A 19,658-nucleotide genomic window follows, 5' to 3' on the forward strand; every position below is an offset into this window, starting at 1 on the left:
AAAAAAAATGTCCTCAGTAGTCTCCCATTCAGCACGGAGTTTGCTGGTTGTGTTTTCCAGAAGTGAGAGGCTGGGGGTTGCACATCATAAGGGTGCTTTGAGGCACCCATTGAAGTTTCCTTCCATTTCCTGGCAGAAAAGAGTGTGATGGAAACACTGCAGTGAAACCAGTTCCAGGGAGGAATGTGCCCCTCCCTTGGAAGGCAGATTGGACAGCTCCAAGCTGAAGTTGAAGAACTCACTTAGAAAGTTCAAGAGTGAAATCTTTTCCTTGGGATCTATAGGAGAGCTGAGGAACAGCGGACTGGCGCAAAAGAGCCGGCTGGGAAGTGATGGGGGAACAGGACCTGTAAGCCCAGAAGTGGCAGAGCATAGGAGATAAAAGGAAAGCAACACATGTGCCAAACACTCTCCACTGCCAGGGGTTTAGAAGCTGCTGAGACAAAGCTGAATCCTGGGGTGGTGGCCATCTGCCTTTCTCTCCCCATTTTCTTTTGCTTTCTTTCTCTGATTTTCTTACATACTCTTCTCAAAATATGTTGTAAGTCAGACCAAAAACTTCCAGTGTCTTCTTGTGTCTGGAGCACTTAAGAGTTTGCTGAGCTAAAGTTTGGGAAGTGCTTTATTTTTGTCTGGATGTTTTAAAATTTGCCAAGTACCTTATTCTACTTGAAAGTTCTAAAGCTTGCAAATAAAAGTTGTTGTTGTCTCCTGGTAATTTGGTTGTTTTTCCCATGCACTGCCCAGGGTATATCCCACTGCCTTCCTATGAACCCCTCAGGTAGGCTGGGGCATTACAGGATTGTAACCAGTTTCTGAGAAAAATAATCTTTTATTAAAAAACAAAAAAAGGAAAATTAATCCAAAAGAAATTACTTCCCAAAAGACAGATTGAGGTGAATCTACCACTGCAATAATATGATTTAATGTCATAACCAATAACTTCTGCTCCTGTGTAGTTTGCTCATGAGAATGAAGGAGCCTTTTTAACTTTTCACTGTTTTTTTTTTTTCAGATTCCTGCTTTCACAGTGTGTATCTGTGAAATTTCCAAAAGAACAGCAGGCTTTCTCAATGAGATTCACCAAATTCAAGAGGGGAATTATGTTCTTTTTGTTAGCTTTGGTACACAGAATGGGCTCAGAAAGATAAAGCTGCTAACATGATTTTATGTGACTATTCAGTAGTGTAAGTTTAGATCACAGAGGTTCTATACAAACAGTCTTGCTAAGATAGCAAACAAGTACCTTAAAAAAAGTTCAATAATATACTAGCTGAAGGTATTTGTAATTAAATATTCAAGAGCATCCTTTTTCTTTACTTCCAGGGAGTTCTATATGGAACTTTTCCCTTGTCTTCTGTTGTCAGTTTGACAGCTCTAAAGATCTTTAATGATAGCAGTCACAGTCTTCTGTCAGGGAGAACATGAGCTGACATAACAAGAGCTGTAGTTGAAGCCTGCTGCATCTATGGAAAGATGCACCTTTAGAAGCGGATAGAGAGGAAGACAATTTGCATGTAATTAAGAAGTTCAATTTGTGGTGAGGTTGAACTCTTGTTAAAATGTTGCTGGAACCACATGACCTAAAGATGGTGTACTAAAAGATAGGATTGACTGGCCAAGAACATTTTATAAATGGAAAAAAAGGAAAATTATAGGAAATAAACATTAGGAGTCTGCAGGTATTCAGGTCTCATAGTCTGCATGGTACTTGTGAGGCGTGTGGCAATGTTCATGTTAGGGGGAGCACAAGGTGTAGTTCTGGAGTCTCAGAAAAGCAGTAGAGAGAGATACAGCCTTAGGTATACAAAGCTGGGAAAAGCACTGTACTTTCTATACATGTTTTCCAGATTGCTGTTGGAGTATAGCCTTCTCCCTCTGGTAAACCCCAGATTCGTTTGTGGATTCTGCTCTCTATCGCCCCCAATGGCATCTCAGTATAGTCCTTGAACATACTAGTTATTCTTTACATAGACTAATGCAGTATTTCTGTCTGTCTAAGAGTTCTCCTTTGCTGTGTCTATTTTAATGGGCTTTTTTGGTGTATCTAAAGCTGAAGCAGAATTTTTCTAATCTGCAACTTGAAGTATAAAATTCTTCACACCAGGTTCATGTTTCTCAGAGTAGCTATGTGACTGAGTGGGTTATGGCAAAGCATGAAGAAGGAAGAGCAGAAATTGGGGATTTTTTGAGAAGAAATCCAAGGATGTGAGCAGTGTGGATAGGCACAGCATAAGCAAAAACACTTAAAGGTTCTACTAATGACAGAGCAGCTAATGCTAATCCCCACAAGGGTGTAGGCTGTGGGTGTGTATTGCAGAGCCAGAGGGTGGTAAAGAAGATAAACAGTGGTACCTGGGTGACTTTGTTTTGTGCTAATGGAAGATAGGGTACCAAAAGTTTGTAGCATCTTTGGCAGAGGTAGGCAGCATTTTAAAGGTGGGCTTTTATTTAAAAATTATGCTAGATGTTTACTTAAGTACATTCTTAGTAAAGTGACCCTTTGTTAGATTATTGTTTTCCAAGGGCCAGCTGCTGGTGACACTAAATAGAATGTGAGAAACCATATTTCTTCCTAGGCTAATTGATTACATGCCTAGATAACCCAGACAAGTTTTTGGGCATGTGGGCTTTTTTGGATCTTGGATCTGAAATAGAGCAGTAGTTTTCAAGCAGATGTAATTGTGGACTTTGAACCTCACTGTGGTTTAGTGGTAGAAATGAGCAGAGGAAAATGCCAGTTGCTTTTAGTGGTGTAGTTTTGCTTAATACTGAATAGGAGGTGAATTGAAAACCTGCGATGAATTGCACTTCCCTGAAATTACTGACATCTTGGGAGCGAAGTTTTCATCCCTGCTCTCTAATGCTTCAGTGATTCTGTTGACTCTGCTTTATATTTAGCTATCTATTAGAACTTATGTTTTCTCTCCCAAATTCATTGTGTGCAAACTGCTTTTAATTTCTTCTCCCTGTTGTTTCTAGAGTGACAATTTCAAGATGTCAGGTGGTCCAAGAGTCTCGTTCAATGCGATTGATTCTGCTCTTTCTTCTTTGAAAAACTGCCAGTCCTACATCAACTCTGGAATGGATGTGGCTACTCAGGTTGCCCTCGACCTTGTGGAAAGTTTCAGTAAGTATATTCTCTCTTGTATTGCATTCTGAATCATCTGGGGCAGATAAGTTCCAGACCTATGTATTTTAACTTAGTTACTATTAATATCAATCTTTATTATAGCTCTTCTGGCCTGGCCAGGGTATTTTCATTACAATCATTTCACTTAAATGAAAAATTTCATTTAAATCATAGATTCAGTGAAAGCATAAATACCAGGCAAACATTGTCCTTGCTTTTGTGACAGCCAAGACTAATTGTGTTCCAGTGATTGTTACCCTACAGCTTTGTAGAAACTTTAACATTGCTGAATGAGATGGAGAAGGTCCCTCAAATGGCTGAATAAAATGAGTTTTCATTATCATACTGCTTCTTTGTGTGTGTTTTATTTGACATTCAGGGCAAAATATATTAAAATAATGCTAAAGATCTTGAATACAAAGCTTGAGACACCTGTTAGGGGCTGCAGGTTTTTAAATGCTGTCTCTCCTGAAAATCAGGCCTTTTTTAGGGTGCTTCAATTTCGACATTTCCAAAGTGGGGTACTTTAAATCTCCAATTACTGCCAACAGTCTTGTCATTGCTATTTCACAAGAAAAGGAGCACTGCAAAGATACTTTTCAAGGACAAACATTAGCTGACCCATTTCCTATCTTGGATCTGTGTTAATGTTTTCACTAGGGAAAAATAAAAACTTTAAAGCTCCAAACCCCTGATAGTTTTAATAAAGGGTGGAGAACAAGAATCTCCTGAAAGAAAAGCTCTACTGTTCATTATAAATCTTGCACTCAACTAAGCCAAGGATTATGTACAATCAAGATTCATGTTTTTCTCTTTGTCTGGTGTGATAGTTCTCTCTCCTTTCACCTTTTTATCCATACTGCTGTCAGAGACAATTGACATGCCATTTCTAGCAGGAAGAGGAAATGGAAAGCTTGTCTGAACAGTCATCTGGGGAGTCCCTTTGATGTAAAACTCTTGTAACCAGTTCCATTTCCCCTCTGCTTTAGCAGTCACCATCTCTCCTACTTTGTCATAAGCAATGCATAGAAATACATTGAATATATTGAATTCTTTCATCCCCAAGACCACAGAAATTAATTATTTATATAAAAGTTAAAAGTTTCTTGTTAATTCACTTTTCAGTAGAAGCCCCTGTTTCATTCCTACTGGGAAGGGGTGTAAGGCAACTTAAGCTCAACTGTGCATGTCTGCAGCTGCAAGTCTGTGCCTTGTACTCCTAGGAAATATCTCTTCCTCATTTATCTGCTTCTGACACATTAATCTTTAATTAAAAGCTTGAAGTTATTTTGTTCACTTAACTCAGTGACCAAAAGGACCATTTTTAGCATTCTATCCTGGGAGGAGGAGATTACTTCTGATGAAGTACCTGGTTATAGTTGAGTTACATCCTGTGACTGGAAAATAGCTCCTACCTAGACCATAACACATTTTATTCTAGCAGAGGCAACTTTCCTTTTGAATCATGGTTACAGAATTATCAAGCATGGTCTATTACCACAGTACATCCCATTGCACTACAGAGAAGGTGTTCCAGATTTGTAGGATTTGTAGGTCATTCTTCTTTGGTCTGGTGTTCCCAAATTACATTTTCACCTACAACAGTTGTCTTGTTCACTCCTACACCTTTCCTTGCAGATGTATTTACATGGAATGAACAGATAGTGAAGGTCCTCACTTCTGTAAGGTTTGGTTTTCATTCCCCTGACTACTCTGCTTGGATTTCAAGTTCTTGTGCTCCTTGCAGAATGCCATCAGGAAGGATACCAGATTTCTGTGGCATGACATGTGTGGTAAACTCTCAGTATTTTAGAATTAGCATCATCTGATCTGCTGGATTTGACTGTTCAGCTCTCACCTCCAGCTCATATGTGGCAATTTCTTTTTCTAAAGCTGTTGCTCATCTATCCTCCTTTGCCTTCAAGTTCTGAGGCAAAATAATTTAATTTTGAGACAGAGTTAGATAATACATTTCTGTGTTTTTCTTTCTGTCTTGTTTTTAATTTGCTTTAATTTCCTTTGCAAAATTTGACTGTCCAGCTTCTGACAAGTTTCATTGCTAGGCTTTGTGGAAGCAAGGAATTCTTTTGCAACTGTTTTAGTTTACAAGCACTTTTTCTGTGTGTTTATTCCTTTAGTCTTTCATAATGGACAATGTTGTTTTTTTTGAATAGTAATTAAGTACATAGCATAGTACATGGGAAAAAATAGATTTGAGAATTTGAAGATGACACTGTTCAAAATCAGTTATAATGCAAGTAAAATCCTCTCAGTTCATTTGCCTCTTAAGATAACTGAAAAGACAGAAAGGTTAGTTCAGTGAGTGATTTTTTCTCTCTTAATTCCTATTCTCCACAGACAAAATCCTGAAGACATTTACTGTTAAATGTATTTATTAAATGTTTATTTTGTTCTACTCCTGTATAGATTTATGAAAAGAAATTGCTTGTGTTCAGTATTTGGGTCAGGCATTGCTCATTTATGAACCTGTACAATCTCTAGAAAAATAAGGCTATTTCTTATTAATAAGGCTATTATTAATAATAGCTAAATGAGTGCAGAATAATTTTAATGTATCTGATCATGAAAACCTCTTATTTTTAAGGGGTTTTGTTGATGTCCATTAAGTTAAATTGTTGATTAAGATCTCCCTGTTAGTTGAAAACCTGCTGACTTTTAGCATTGAACATTGGTGTTATGAACATGTGCTGACAAAGAGACAGAATTTTAAAGATCCTGGAAGGGCTTAAGGATCTAGAGGTGAAAATTAGTTTCAGCAAATTGAGTGTGAAAAGGAAACAGCCAATTTAAAAGCTCATTTTATTTAATGAGTGAAAAAGAAAGATAAACCTTTTGTCCTTCTCAGTCTTTCTGCAGATTATCTTTTAGATACTGACATTGTCTAACAGTTGTATTTTTCTTTTCTTTAAAGAACATTCTTGTTGTATAGAAGCATTTTGAAAGTTACTATATAAATAAATTATGTAAGCAAAAAACCAGACTGTGCACACTTGGTTTCAGTATGTCTGCGTGTGCTCAGAATATTCTTGGACATTCTGTGGCCCAGGCTAGTAAAATACTGAAGGAAAGGACACACTGATATTTGTGACTGGTCCATCAGCCTTCCAAGGGTCTGAATATTTTAAAGCTAAAGCACATGCTTATGTCCTTTGCTGGATTGGAGACCTAATAGATTTGAGAATTTGAAGATGACACTGTTCAAAATCAGTTATAATGCAAGTAAAATCCTCTCAGTTCTGCTATAATTTGCATCTTCCTAAATATTGCCTCATTCTGGTTTTGAGCTTTAGTAGTGTGATTGCAGAAAGAGAATTCATTAAATCACTTGTCACAAGTACTTGTTTGGCAACATCTCTGAATTGTAATGCTCTGAGTATTGAACTTTGAGCCCTCGTTGGCACCTCTGCACACAGAGGAACAGCTGTTTGCACTGCTAATTTAACTTCTCTTGGTTGAACTTGCTTTACTTACCTACTTGGAGTAGTTCTGTAGACTTAGAAAGCACTGATGGACATCCATGTCAAATACTCGAACCATAAGGTTTATTCTGTGTTTTTGGAATTGGTGAAACCTGCAATTCCATGTTGACTGATGTGCTGATTATGGTAAGAATATGCTGGCCCAGGACAAATCTGTCATATCCATGACAGACATCCGTTCCTAGCTTTGCTCAAAATTTTTGGGTGTAAATTTGGTCAGCTTGCTGAGGATGGCAGTTTCAGGTGACTCTTCAACAGAACTTTCTCAAGAATATGGGATTGTAAAGTATGGAGAGCTATGGATATTAGAATGAAGAAATCTAACTCATGGTCATCTGCAGGCTTCCAGTCCCACAGCTGCTCTGTAGATGGGGTTGGAGTCCAAACTGGGATGATTGTCCAGTACAAATGGGAAATAACTTGGAGGTCTGGAGAGTATACTAACTACAGACAAGATAAGAATTTCTTAGCATTAAACTTTTGAAAAGTGTTTTCAAGAATGGACAGTTAGGGTTTTGTCTAATTAGCTGAATGGGTTTTCTGTACAAAGCAAGATGCTGCCTTGATGTCTGGGACATCCTTTCAACCACGCATCGTTTTCCCAGTGTGAAGTGTAGAGGCCATTAAATGTGGAATAGCTGTTTTTGGGAAGCAGTTACTGCAGGTAAATTCTAATCTTACTTGGGGGAAAAGAAAGAGCTACCTTTTCTTCAAAAACTTGCTGAAAATGTCATGGTCAGCTGTTGCCCATGGCTGTTTGCCACCTATATTTCAGAGCAGTGATCTTCCTGTAGCACTATCAGGATCTGCTTGAGAATTCCTCCTGTTTTCTTACCATCCTTTGAAGGGTTTTTCTGCTCACCACTGTGTACAGAACAGGCCCAGGGGTCTTAAAAATGTCAGTGATACAATTCTTTGGCATGTTCCCCAGATTAAATTAGAGTTACAGCTCTGGCTTTTCTTTCTTGTCTGGTCATTACATAACCTGCTCCTTCTGCCAGCAGAGTTTACCTCAATTCTGTCTGCTTACTCTATGTGTCTGTTTCCCTGTCCCAGGGCTGCCTCTGCACTTTTCTTCAAGCAGTGTGCAGCACTTCATCTCATATGTGCAATGCCCTCCTTTTCTGGCTGCTTTCTCATCTCCAGTTGATTGAGATCCAGTATCATCATGCCTGTTCAGTACTAATTAAACAGTAGTTGATAATGTAGGATCTTCTAACCCTGTGAGATTATCCACATTACTTTGACTTCTATCACTGCTCACTTAGAATGGTTTTAGCAAGAGCAGCTCTAAATGTTGCTGAGGGTTGTTGACATAGGAAGAAGAGTGGAGCATACAGATGTGGCAGATAGCCTTGTTTTATGAAGTTATTGCCAGCATTTTGATAGACAGTTGGATGTGTTTATATGGAATATCCACTATTCTTTGGAGTGACTTTCTAAACCCATTGCAGCAGCCTAAAACAGTGACACTTGAACATTCTAAGCTTATTCATCGCTGAGAGAGGGGCCCTTTCTATGCAAGTTTCTCTGTCATTGACCTAAAACTTCTACTTGGAATGGTATAAACTGCAGTATGAAAATGGACTCTGTAGCTGTGCTGGAATATCAAATTATTTGGTTAATTTGTTTTCTTTGTTCCTTTTTTTTCCTAGCTTATTTTTCCTTGGAAATTCAAATGCAGGATTCCTGCAGTATCATCCCATCATATGAATCTTGACATTGATCAGGTTCTTGTGCATGAGATGACTATGATGTACTTCTTCTGGGATCCAGAAATCAACCTGCTGACACCTGTGCTTCTAAAATGTTTATGATCTCTTAGTTTCCATGGTGTTAGAGATCATTGTGCTTCATAAAAATAATCCAAACCTAAGGTACTTGTCCTGAGAACAGGCTGTAGCAAGTAGGGTGGAATGACACTTTGTGATGACTTGCTTGAGTAAGAGGAGTGAGCATGAAAGTCCTCTGACTGAGGAAATAAGCAGGATAAATTTTGCTTTGCTGCCCTGTCCTTGTCCATGGCAAGATAAGCCATGTCAAGATGTTTTCTTGCACATCCTGCCTTCTGTCACATACAGATGTGATTTGGTCAAGTCTCCACCTCACAGTGGCCTCGTAATGGTCAAAGCTGTGGTCTGTGCTGCAGGGACAGTTAATGAGAAATCAGACCTTGCTTTTCACGCTTAGGCCCATCTATCTGTGAAGGTGCTTGTGAGAAGAAAGTAGCAAACAGTTTTATATGCTCTGTAGGAATACAGGATTTTTCTTATTGGAGAACCAAAATGTAGATTTTCTGTTTTCTTGTTGGAGAATATAAGTGTAGAATGTCAAAGTCCATCCTGGAGATAAGTGACTTTTCACTGACGCTTGCTATACAGAAATGTTTTCTAGTTATGAGAAGGCAGAAAATGAAGAGAGGCCAATGATGCATGAAGTTCATCTTTCTGTGTTAGACTCTGCTAGATGCTTCCTGTGAAGTTGCAAGAATTCCCTCATGATACCATGCTGTTCTCAGAGGAAGTTTTATTCTAACCCCAGTTTTTTCTCTGCCAGAAGCTGTTTGTTCACTGATCTGCTTTGTTGCTACACCAGTGTCTGTGGTGTTGATTGGTGATGTGCAGAAACTCAGTGTAGGCACCAAAATTACATCTTTCTTGGGGAAGTTCTTTTCCTGTTGTCCAAAGTAAGCTTGTATTTTGTGGTATGGGAAATAAAATGTTCCATATTCCTTTCTCAAAAATACTAATTTTACTTTCCTTCAAATCCCTTGTTTAAGATTAATCATTTTAGAGAAGATGTGCTTTTAATCTTAACTTACGCTTCTATTGTGCTGTGCTTCTTGTATTGTTTTACAGATATTTAACCTTTCAACTAACATTGAGAAAGATATGGTTTTTGGAAGTAGATAAGTACATGGTGTTACACTTGGAGTATTTCTTCTTCAAGTAATTTTATTCTTTGAAACAAGAAAGACTGGTTGAGTTCTTGTGAAATGCTTTTCTGAAACTAAAAAATTACATTTTTTGCACTGTGCTCTGCAGTCAATATAAACATTTTGAGAAGAGAGAATTGGATTAATTTTTTTTTCTACCTCTCTTTACTTGCAATGTTTATATCCAGCACTGATGAGCCCGTTGCTGGAAGGCACTGGTTGGCTCTGGAAGCTGTTCTTCAAAGCAGTCCAAAAAAGGAGGGTTTGGAAATGTACCTTGTTTCAAAATCTGGAAAAATATGACTTGTAATGAAAGATTTTTGTTCTTTTATATTTATCCAAATCCACTCTGACTGTAGTCTGTAATCTTAAAAAGTGGAAAGAAACAAATATTGTAGTGTTGTTACTATTTCCTAGCTGTAATTTCGACTGCAAGAACAGCACAGTGAAGTGAGGGGAAAGCAGCTAAATTAAGCTGTAATAAGCTATATTAAGCAGCTGTATTATTCTCTTAAGCAGCATGCTTTTGTTCTGATAGCTCTTTTTCAGTTTGGGTGCTCATTAAGCTGGGTGCATCCAAGTAGTTTTGTTCCTCAACTTCAGAAGTTCCAAGGACAGAGAAACCCTTTAGGTGGCAGTAGAGGCTTTGCTTTTTGCTTCTCCGGCTGTGGCACTCTGGAACTCACTCCTAGGATGGATCTAGAGGTGTTGCTGCATGCTCTTGCATTTAGTGACAAGAGAATATAAATGGAGGATTCAGATGAATAGAAAGAGAATTTGTATTATCGGATCAATACAGATCATTGCATTTTATACATTTATTCTTGCATGAAGCTGCTATGTTGTGGTTGATGTAGAGAGTACAAACCAGAGTGAAATCTAGGCTTGATTTAAAGCTTAGCTGAATAACTGGACAGAATAACTGTCCTTAGTGTGTTCTCATGGAAATGTACTAACAGTGTGCCCCTGAGCAGAAGGTCAGAGCTGGACAGACCTGATTTTATCAGAACTTTTACGAGTGCTCAGATAAAAACTGCACAGTTTTATTTCACAGCTTTTGGTAGGTGGTATTTACATGGTGTCTGATGTCAAATACATGCATATGTATGTGTGAATATTTATTCCATTTTCCTATGTATCTTTCTAAGGCAGTGGGTAGTTTTCTCCCCCAAAGGTCATTGTGAGTCAGAGAGATTTGCAGCCACCTGGTGGGTTACCTCATGTACCCATAGTTACTATAAATTTCTCTGTCCTAGACCTCATAAAATCTCAGTAGTCTTCAAAATAGATCATAAGTGGGATTTAAATGCTGTCCAGACCTTTTTGGAGACCCTCTGTGCACTAGTGATGTTAACCTTGAGAGAATGAGTGAGCTTACGGCTGTGAGTTATAGGCTTGAAATTGCTGGGTGAGGTTCTTTGGCCTCTGCTATGCATGAGATCAGAGCAGAATGATGCTGATGGTCTGTTGCAGCTTAGAAATACCATGAAGTACTGCAGAGGTCCTGTGTGGGCTCTTTAGCACAAAGATAAATCAACCTTTTTGAACAAAAGCCAAAGAGGAATATTTTATCTGAGTAATTTACTGTATGAAAATATTCTCTGTAGTATATAAATCTGTCATTTTCTTATCATCATATTTCTGCTACAGAAATGTGGCAATAAGAAAATACTACTAACTCCTGCTTAAATGTAGAGGCATACAGTATATATAGAAAGTAGTGTGGGCTTTGAAGAACCCACACTGAAGGCTTTAATTTTTATCAATTTAAGTAGATCAGAATTTAGCTTTCAGTGATCTAATTCTGTGCATAAAAAATTAGGGAAGGAGGAGGAACCCACAAAAGTAGAAAAAAAGCTGGGGTTGGCAGCATTCAGACAGATTAGGAATATAAAGCAATTGTATTTCTTTTCTTGATTCTTTCCACTAGGAAAAGATTTATCTGGGTAAAAAGTAAGCATTGTGCTGACATGTTCTTGGTGTTTGGTCAACACATGAAAGTAGATGTGATAATTTTGAGACTTCATCCAGAGCCCTACGAATAGACACAGGACACTGGTCAAAATTTTATTTTTCCTTTCTTTTCCTGTCTTTTTGTTTGCTTCTTCAAGAATTCAAGACCTTGGTACTGGTTTTTACCTTGTTTTTTTGATACTCAAATAACTTTTTTTTGTAAGCGAACGGAGACTTAATTACTAGAGGTTTTTAGTACTTTCAGTTAAAAAAATCCCTCTGACTCAAATCCAGGTTTTGTGACGTGTTTTATGAAATTTACACCAATGTTATATAGCATTGATGCTCCAGTGAAGAATGAATATTGTAATATGTACAGATTAAATTCCAGGAATTTAAAGGGGAATGTTTGCTTTTTCAGTTAGAATTGTGTGTAAGACTTTTGTGTTCCTTACTGACACTGAAACTGATGTAAAATACCTCCTTTGGAGGATAGGCAGGGGTTGGTGGTCTGAATTGGAGATTTAAAATACTTTTAATTATAATTTTCATAGATTATTTTGTTTCCCTTCTCATTTTGTTTACCATTTTCTCTGAAGAAGAACAAGGAACACATTATATGAATGAGATAAAATAACTGAGGTACTCTTGAGTCTAATTTTTCTGAGTCCTCAAGGCTGGGACTAACTGTGCTTTCAAACTGGCATCACACTGTGGCCTTGAGGAAGTCACTGGAGTTCACAAAACATGAATTTGCCTTCTATAAAAAAAAGGTGTCAGGAGTGTTTTGTGAGAATGTATGAATATCTCAAACTCCTGCGTAGATATTCACTTCTGGTTTAGCTTATGATATCTGTGCCTGGGGAAATTGTGTTACAAGAGTCTAAAAATAATGTGAATTGTCTGTGATGGTGGTAGGTGATTGGAAAAAGTAGGAGATAGGTAGCCAGGAAAAATATGTGTACAGGGGAAATAAAAGGCAGCGGAAGACAACAGACCAGCAAAGATATCATCCTTGCCTTTTAGTGAATTGACAAATAGGAAGTGTCACAACTGTTGGTGTGATCCCACAATTACAGGTGATATGAAATGGTTTGAACCACTAAAATACACACAGGGCACTAAGTGAAGATTTGCATTTAGATGAAGTTTACGAGTGAGATACAACCATGTCTACAGGAGGGTAGTCTGGTGTTTATTAGTGGGATAATACTATGTGAAAAGAGAAAATTTTACACTGATTCAAAAAAATGTGCTACTAGAACTGCTTACAGAAAGAAAATTTACAGTGAAACCCACAGTTCAGCAAGAGGTAGGCTGAAGAATCCATCCTATCTCTGAATAAACTGTTCAACCTTGTGTTTTCTTTTGTGTTGCAGTTTTCAGGCACTGGATCTTACATTTCTATCTGATAATCAAAGAGCCCAATATGTTCAGAAATCTTCAAGATGTTAGTGGTAGATCATGAACAAGTCACCTTTAGCATCTTCAGCTTCACAAGTTGAGCTGCTTTAGTCAGTCTTGGTGAAAGACCCACTTTCCAGGCATGAGTAATTTGTGTTGTTCTTTCTTTGAAATACTGAGAGAGCTTATTGAAGGACAGTGCAATTAGCAGGATTTAGTCTTTGCCTGAATTATACACTATGTGCTGTTAAAGATAGGGATGCATCTGCCAAATCATCAGCACACAGTCAGCCCCTTCTTAAAAAACCTAAAAGCCAGAACAATCCCTGTACCCCTCTTAGGCATTGAACAGGGGTCTGACATTACTGATGAGCATCATACAGCAAACCTTGTGTGTAGGGCATGTAGTAACCAAGTCACTGCTGTCACTCAGGCTGTCCAGCCACCCTCAGGCAGTGTTTATGTTTGGTGAGTTCCCAAACTGCAGTTACCTCGAATGACTGGGGAACTTATGCCCTTTTTCTTATTGTTTCAGTTTGGGGTTTTTTAGCTTGCTAATGGACCTTTATGCCAATTAAAAAACCCAATAGTTATGAGTCTGTTGGAGCTGCTATTACATAAAAGGATGGGAGAAAGTGAGAGGTGATCCCCAAAGATGGTAATCACTGGGAAGATAGCACTTGGACATAGAGAAAGAATCAAAAAGCCAGCTAGCAAATGCTGAGGAGAAAAAAAAAGTGGGAATGGGGGAGCTGGATGAGAAAGAATAGAAGGGGAGTAAGTGGTAAAGAAATGTGTAATGAAGGATGAGGAAAAGTAAGAAATAGGAAAGCCACATCAACAGGATTAAGCAGGACAGTATGCTGATCAGTCTCTAGAAGACAAAACTTAATTGAATGCCTTCCTAATAGTGTTTCCATGTAAGCAACTTCTGTAGTTGCCACAAAGGTGTTAGCTTTCACAAAGGGGAAGAGTAGTCTGGCATATAAATGAAAGGAGGACTGGTCCATGGGGATGAAAATGGAAAAGATAGATGTGGTCATTCTGATTAGTCCCATGCTAAAGCTGTTCAACATTTGTGTGTGTGAACCTTTTGCCTTTTTGACATTATCAGTAGATACTATAGAGTGCTTCTGAAACATGCATCTGCAGTAGCACTCAACAGAAGGTGACAATCTCAAACTGCTCCCTAAATTACATATAATGAACTTTCCTATTAAAAAAGACTTAACAAAAGGAGGCAGCTGGCTTAAGGAGAAGGTGGCAGATGACGAGAACACAATTCAAAGAAGTGTTCACACATTAAGGAAGTAATTTTAACAGGCTTTCCCCAGACTGTAAGTGGGAATGGAATTATACATTGCATGTAAATGTCAAGTGACAATAATATCTTCTGATTTAAATCAACCTTGCAACCTCTTTCCTATTTTTCTTCAGATGAATAAAGTTTAACTTGTGATTTCCTTACTAATCATCTTAGTAAGCAGTGGGTGAGTAGACATTTACTGCATGGGTAGATTAATGTGACATTTTCACAAGACTTCATTTTTTGAAGTTTATTACTTGTGGGTGTGGATCTAATTCACAGCTGTTTTTGAGAGAATTAGGTATGCCATAACTCATTCAAATTCTGTATTTTCTTGATATTTTTAGATTTTATCCATGCTTTGTTAGAGGTGTGTAGTCTGGTCGGATGTCTCAAGGTAATCAAGTCTTCTCTGCTGAATAGTTTCGTGTACAGACTTGGCCCAATCACTTTTCTAGAAAAACAGATTTTAAATGGAACAAAATTCAAAAACATATTAGTTTAAAGGAGAGAAAATTCTCTCAAATAGTGCATGCTAGCCACACAAATCTCAACCATAGTCCTATGGTTCTGAATTTAATTTATTTTAATAACACAATGACTAATAGCTATGTCATAGTTTACCAGTTCTGGTTAAGCTGAAACACAGGCAACCTTTTACTTCTTATCTGGTTACAGAACATTTCCACATTCAGTTTCAATTTATATTCTTGTTTTTTTTGAAAACTACCCTTTGAGAAGCCATGAGGCCCCTCAAAGCTCCTTCTTTCCTACTATGGACAAAGATAACAGCAGTATATAAAAAACATGCTGAGAGACCATCATCTGTGTTGTACTGTAAGCCATCAAAGAATTCCTGTTTCCTCTCGAAATCATAAATATTTCTGTCTGTATGAGACCTAGGCAATACAGACTTGCATTGCTTTTTTTTTTTTTTTTACACAGAGATATGCATTTTCCACATGATAAGAAAGTAGCAGCTCCTTGTAATACGACATTTTTTTATATGAATTTTGTGGGAAGTGAAATTTCAGCAATGGAAAGATTTAGCTCTGTCACTTACCAGCATTCAAGCAGCAGAATGAATGCTACATACCAGCAATCCATGCCAAAAAGAGGAGATCTGCCAATTCACAGAAGAGGTTTTATGCAAAGGAAGCCTGATAGAGGCAGAAAGAAATGCTGGTTTTCATTACACCTTAAGTTTGTGTGCAGTCTTTGCCTTTGCCTTGTCTGTGTAAGAGGATTATGTGGGTTGGGTTTTTTTGTGTCACGGTTTTGGGGTTTTTTCAGTAATTTTGAGGAATTATGGGCTCTGAAAGCAGTAGCTTTAGTACTGTGGCATGGTTAGCACTTCAAGTGCTGCATCAGTATGTGATTCATAATGAACTGGATGTTTGCTTGGGGAACATCACCTGACCTTTGCTTACATGAGACACTGCTTTTCTAGATTCCTTTAGTTTAACCTTGATTGTTTTCTGTCTTTCACTTCTCTTCAGCAGAAACTGGAAAATATCCAAAGCACATGGAAGTATCTGCATTTGCAGAAATTAACTTTGGAGATGATACTCATATCAATTTCGAGTAACCTTCACATTTCTGAGAATATTACAGATCAGTGTTTCTGATTTTAAAACATCAACCTTTCTTTTGTCAGCTGTATCTAATGAATTTGAATTGTCTTTTGTTTATTCATTTATGTGTATGGACCAGTGTCAGCTCTGTTTTAAGAGACTTCACTGCTTTGTTCACAGTGGTACAAAATGTGGAGTTGCTGCCAGCCAGATTTGTCTCAAAAGCTGCCTATAAAACTGGATTGTTTTCCCACCCTGAGCTTGCTGCTCAGCTGCAGCACAGCCAATGCCCCAGCTGGTTAGCAAAAGAGCAGCCGTGCTCTGTCTGGGGCTACCGATAACCTTCTCTAAATTCTGAAGTCAGGAATGCCAAGGGTTGTAGAAGCAGAAATATCAAAATTTAGATTGGGAGGCTGTGTGGGCTCAGAGAAAAAAAAAATGTTTTTAAGCATCTAATCAAAATACTGGGCATTGAAAAACCAGACATATTTTGGCATTTTTCCTCCCCCATCTGTTTCATTTTGGGTTGGTAATGTTAACATTTAAGTGCTTGATGAGTGTTCGTTTGTGTCTACATGAAGCTGTTGCAGCTGGTTGTGGAAGCTTAGCTTGGATTCTGTGGATTTTTTAATGTGTGTAAATGTAGCTATGACCACTGAACTGTGCTGAAGTAAGACAGTGATGGATTGTTCTTGGAGTGAGGGGATTATCTTGGTCTTACCTTCCTGTTTGATGTGTGTTCTGTTGCTTTCCCCTGTACTAGGGCTTGTGCACACTGCAGCCTGCTTGTGGGGCTTTGCGTGCACTGCCGAGAGCGGGTCCCTGGGCTTTGCTGGGCACTTCAGTGGTCACTTGGCTTTGCTGAGCACTTTGTGCACAGCAGCAGGACTGACCCATGTGCAGAGAGGGTCTGAGGTGAGACCTGTGCATGATACAGCCCTTGGCCACTTTGGGAAGTGACTGTGCCATGCTCTGTTGCAGGTCACAGCCTCATGTCCAGCCAGCGCACTGCTGATGCACCATGTGCCTCCTGTTTCCTGTAGTGCCACAAGTCTCATCCCTGCAACTGGATTTCAGCTCGGATGTAGCTGCTGCACCAGACTCAGAAACTATGGTAGCTTAAGCCCAGAACCAAGACAGCAACATTTGCTGAAACATTACAGTGATTAAATAAGCTCTGATGAGGGCTTGTTAGCTCTGAGCTGGGCTGCCTGCACTTTGGGACAGAGAAGTAATGTTTCTGAGAATTTTAAAGATCTTGGGTGAAAAGGGCTTGTTTTCCTATGTTACTGATTTTTTTTTTCTGAAAAGTCTTTCCAACCCATTTCCCATTTCCCCTAAATAGAGGAAATTCTAAGTAATTACTGCATTTACTTTAATGAAGGTACTTCTTGAATGAGCTTCTCTAAGATGAGAAATATAATTGGTTCATTAACAGAAGCATGTTTTTCTTGAGAAAAAACTAATGGTATTATTTACTGCTGGCTCATAACAATCATGCCTTTTATTAGAGACAGACTTGCACTTCACACTAAAATATTTGTTTTTCACCTGTCAGTGCAATTTAAAATATGAGAAGAATTGGGTTTTGGCAAGAGAAAGCATTAATACAGTTGATTTGTAAATAAAAACTGCGTGGATTATCTCTGTAGAATTCATAATGTGCCAGTAGAGATCTTGAGTAATACAGAAGAAATTGTGCTTAAAAATATCTATCAAGTCAGAAATTAGGACTTGAACTTGTTGGAACAATAAAAAAAAATATTTTGTTGATTCATTTCCAGGGGAAATCATACATAAAGCAGCCTCTGAATCTTTTATAGAATGGTAAAGACCCATTAAAAGTCTTGAAATTAAATTCTTCATTTTAAATACTGGTTTTACAAAGTATTCTGAGAGATCAAATAATAGCAATTACAAGGTCTTAACAAATATTTTGCTGCTCCTTTTAAGGGAAAATATTTCAAGAAATTTTTTCCCAAATTCCAGTGTTACCTTATCAAGTTCTGAGAGGACAAATTGGGTAGAAGAAGGACAGCACTAAAGCTCTTATTTTTAAATATTCCCAGCCCTCACATCTCTCATTCTGAAGAAGGCAAGGTCAGCAGCAGCTCAGGGCACTGAACCAGGCTCTGTTGTGTGATGCAGACATCCCCATGCTTACAGAGGCAAGAAATATTTTGTTAGTCATAGGAAAATTCTTTCCCATTAAAATTAGTTGTAAATGTTGTTTTCAGCCTTAGTTTCATCATATGTTAAAATCCACTGGAAAGAGAGTGATATGTGAGTGTGTGTGCATTTATGAGTATGTATTTTATATATATTGTAAATATATATATATATATTTAGCAAAACATGGGTGAGGTTTTTTATTTACTTTATGAGAGATTGGTCAGATTTCTTTGAGAAGATAACGTATGCCTTTTGCTCACATTGAAAATACACAGGTGGGGTTCCTTTACCTTCTTCTTGGCAAACAAGTTGATTTCTGAAGTTTCCCCCCCCATCTCCACCATACTACTGTTTGAATATCCTCACTTCAGATTCCATTACTGGAATGGCACGGGTTTGGGTTTGGAGGACAGATTGCTATTTTTAGCTTGAATTGTTTCATTAATCCAATTTATAGTGTGACCCTATTAAAGACTATATTGTCCTGGCTGATGGGCAGCAGAGGAGGAACATAAGAGCAACATCAGGGATGAGTGCCTGGGGAAATGACCTGTGAAACTCACTTTGTTGCCAAAGAAAATGTATGTCAACCTCAGCCTTGGTGTTTTCTAGCTGCTTGTCTGTCAACATGTGTTTCTGTTCTTCTTGAGCTTGTGTTGTGCTAGTGTTGAGGAATGCTGATTTAGTCATTTGCTGAAGAGAGAACTGTAATTCTGGATGGATATCACAGTAATGCCAGTTGAATTGTGATAGTGTAGAGCTTGAGTTGCTTCTCAAAACTATTGCATCTTGTAAATACTTTATCCTCCTCTCAGTGCTTCTGCTTACTAGTTATATTGTCTTTGTTAACTTTAAATTGATCTTTCTGTAAAATGAAGTAGGCATTTATTGGTAAAATAAAGATTTTCCTCACCATGACCTTGGAATTTAGTAAGGAGAAAAGAGATGCTGGTCAAGGGCTGGTCTCTTGTCAGAAGGACAGGAAATAGTCTGGAAATGGTACAGGCCTTAGTGTTTAGTCAAGCAAAATGCCATTTTTGTTTGGGAAAATTTTGTGCATACTACCTGTCTTCATGCCTTGGTGCTGCATGTGGCATCAAGTATAGAGCTTACAATAGCAAAAAATATGTAGACATCTATAAAACTATTTTTCTTGTTCATAGCAAATGTTTACTTCTGTAAGAGTTTAGTTTGTGTCTTTGTATTGCTTGTGTGTCTCAGCCTAAATTGAACCATCTCCATTTGTGTTGAATAATATTTTACTTTGGATTTTTTACAGCAAAGCAAGTCAGCACATGTTGGAGTGTATTGCTACATCAAATTCTGTGTGAGAACCCTGTTTATTTCATTAGCTCAGCATAGGATCATTTGTTCAGAGATAATGCCATTCTTTACATTGCAGTCTGTATGGGTACCATGGTTGATATACCTGGTTACATAGATCATTGCTACTGCTCTCATGTCTAAACTGGGATCTTTATAGCTTTTTAGCCTTCCCCTGGTAGTCTGGAGGAAAAAAAAGTACTGTAAGGAAGTTGCTTTCAAAAGCACTGTTGGCCTTGTTCTGCCTACAATAGAGTTTAAGGGAGTTTCAGGTTGAGGAAAAGTGTTGTGATTATTATAGAGTAACACAGTTAATTTGAAAAGTGGTTAGTAATGCCAAGTGCCTCAGTTTCCCTGT

The 19,658-nt window shown here is 38.1% G+C and overlaps 1 protein-coding gene across 1 annotated transcript in view; it reads left to right on the forward strand.

Moving 5' to 3' along the window:
- The window catches only part of NSMCE2 (NSE2 (MMS21) homolog, SMC5-SMC6 complex SUMO ligase), a 128,654-nt gene that overhangs the window by 611 nt on the left and 108,385 nt on the right, over positions 1 to 19,658 (forward strand). Inside the window, exon 2 of the mRNA XM_036402948.2 lies at positions 2,983 to 3,130. Coding sequence (XP_036258841.1) covers positions 2,983 to 3,130 — 148 coding nt within the window. The remainder of the gene's footprint in view (positions 1 to 2,982; positions 3,131 to 19,658) is intronic.

Source organism: Molothrus ater, chromosome 1 (assembly GCF_012460135.2).
Source record: "Molothrus ater isolate BHLD 08-10-18 breed brown headed cowbird chromosome 1, BPBGC_Mater_1.1, whole genome shotgun sequence".
NCBI classification, from domain to species: domain Eukaryota; kingdom Metazoa; phylum Chordata; class Aves; order Passeriformes; family Icteridae; genus Molothrus; species Molothrus ater.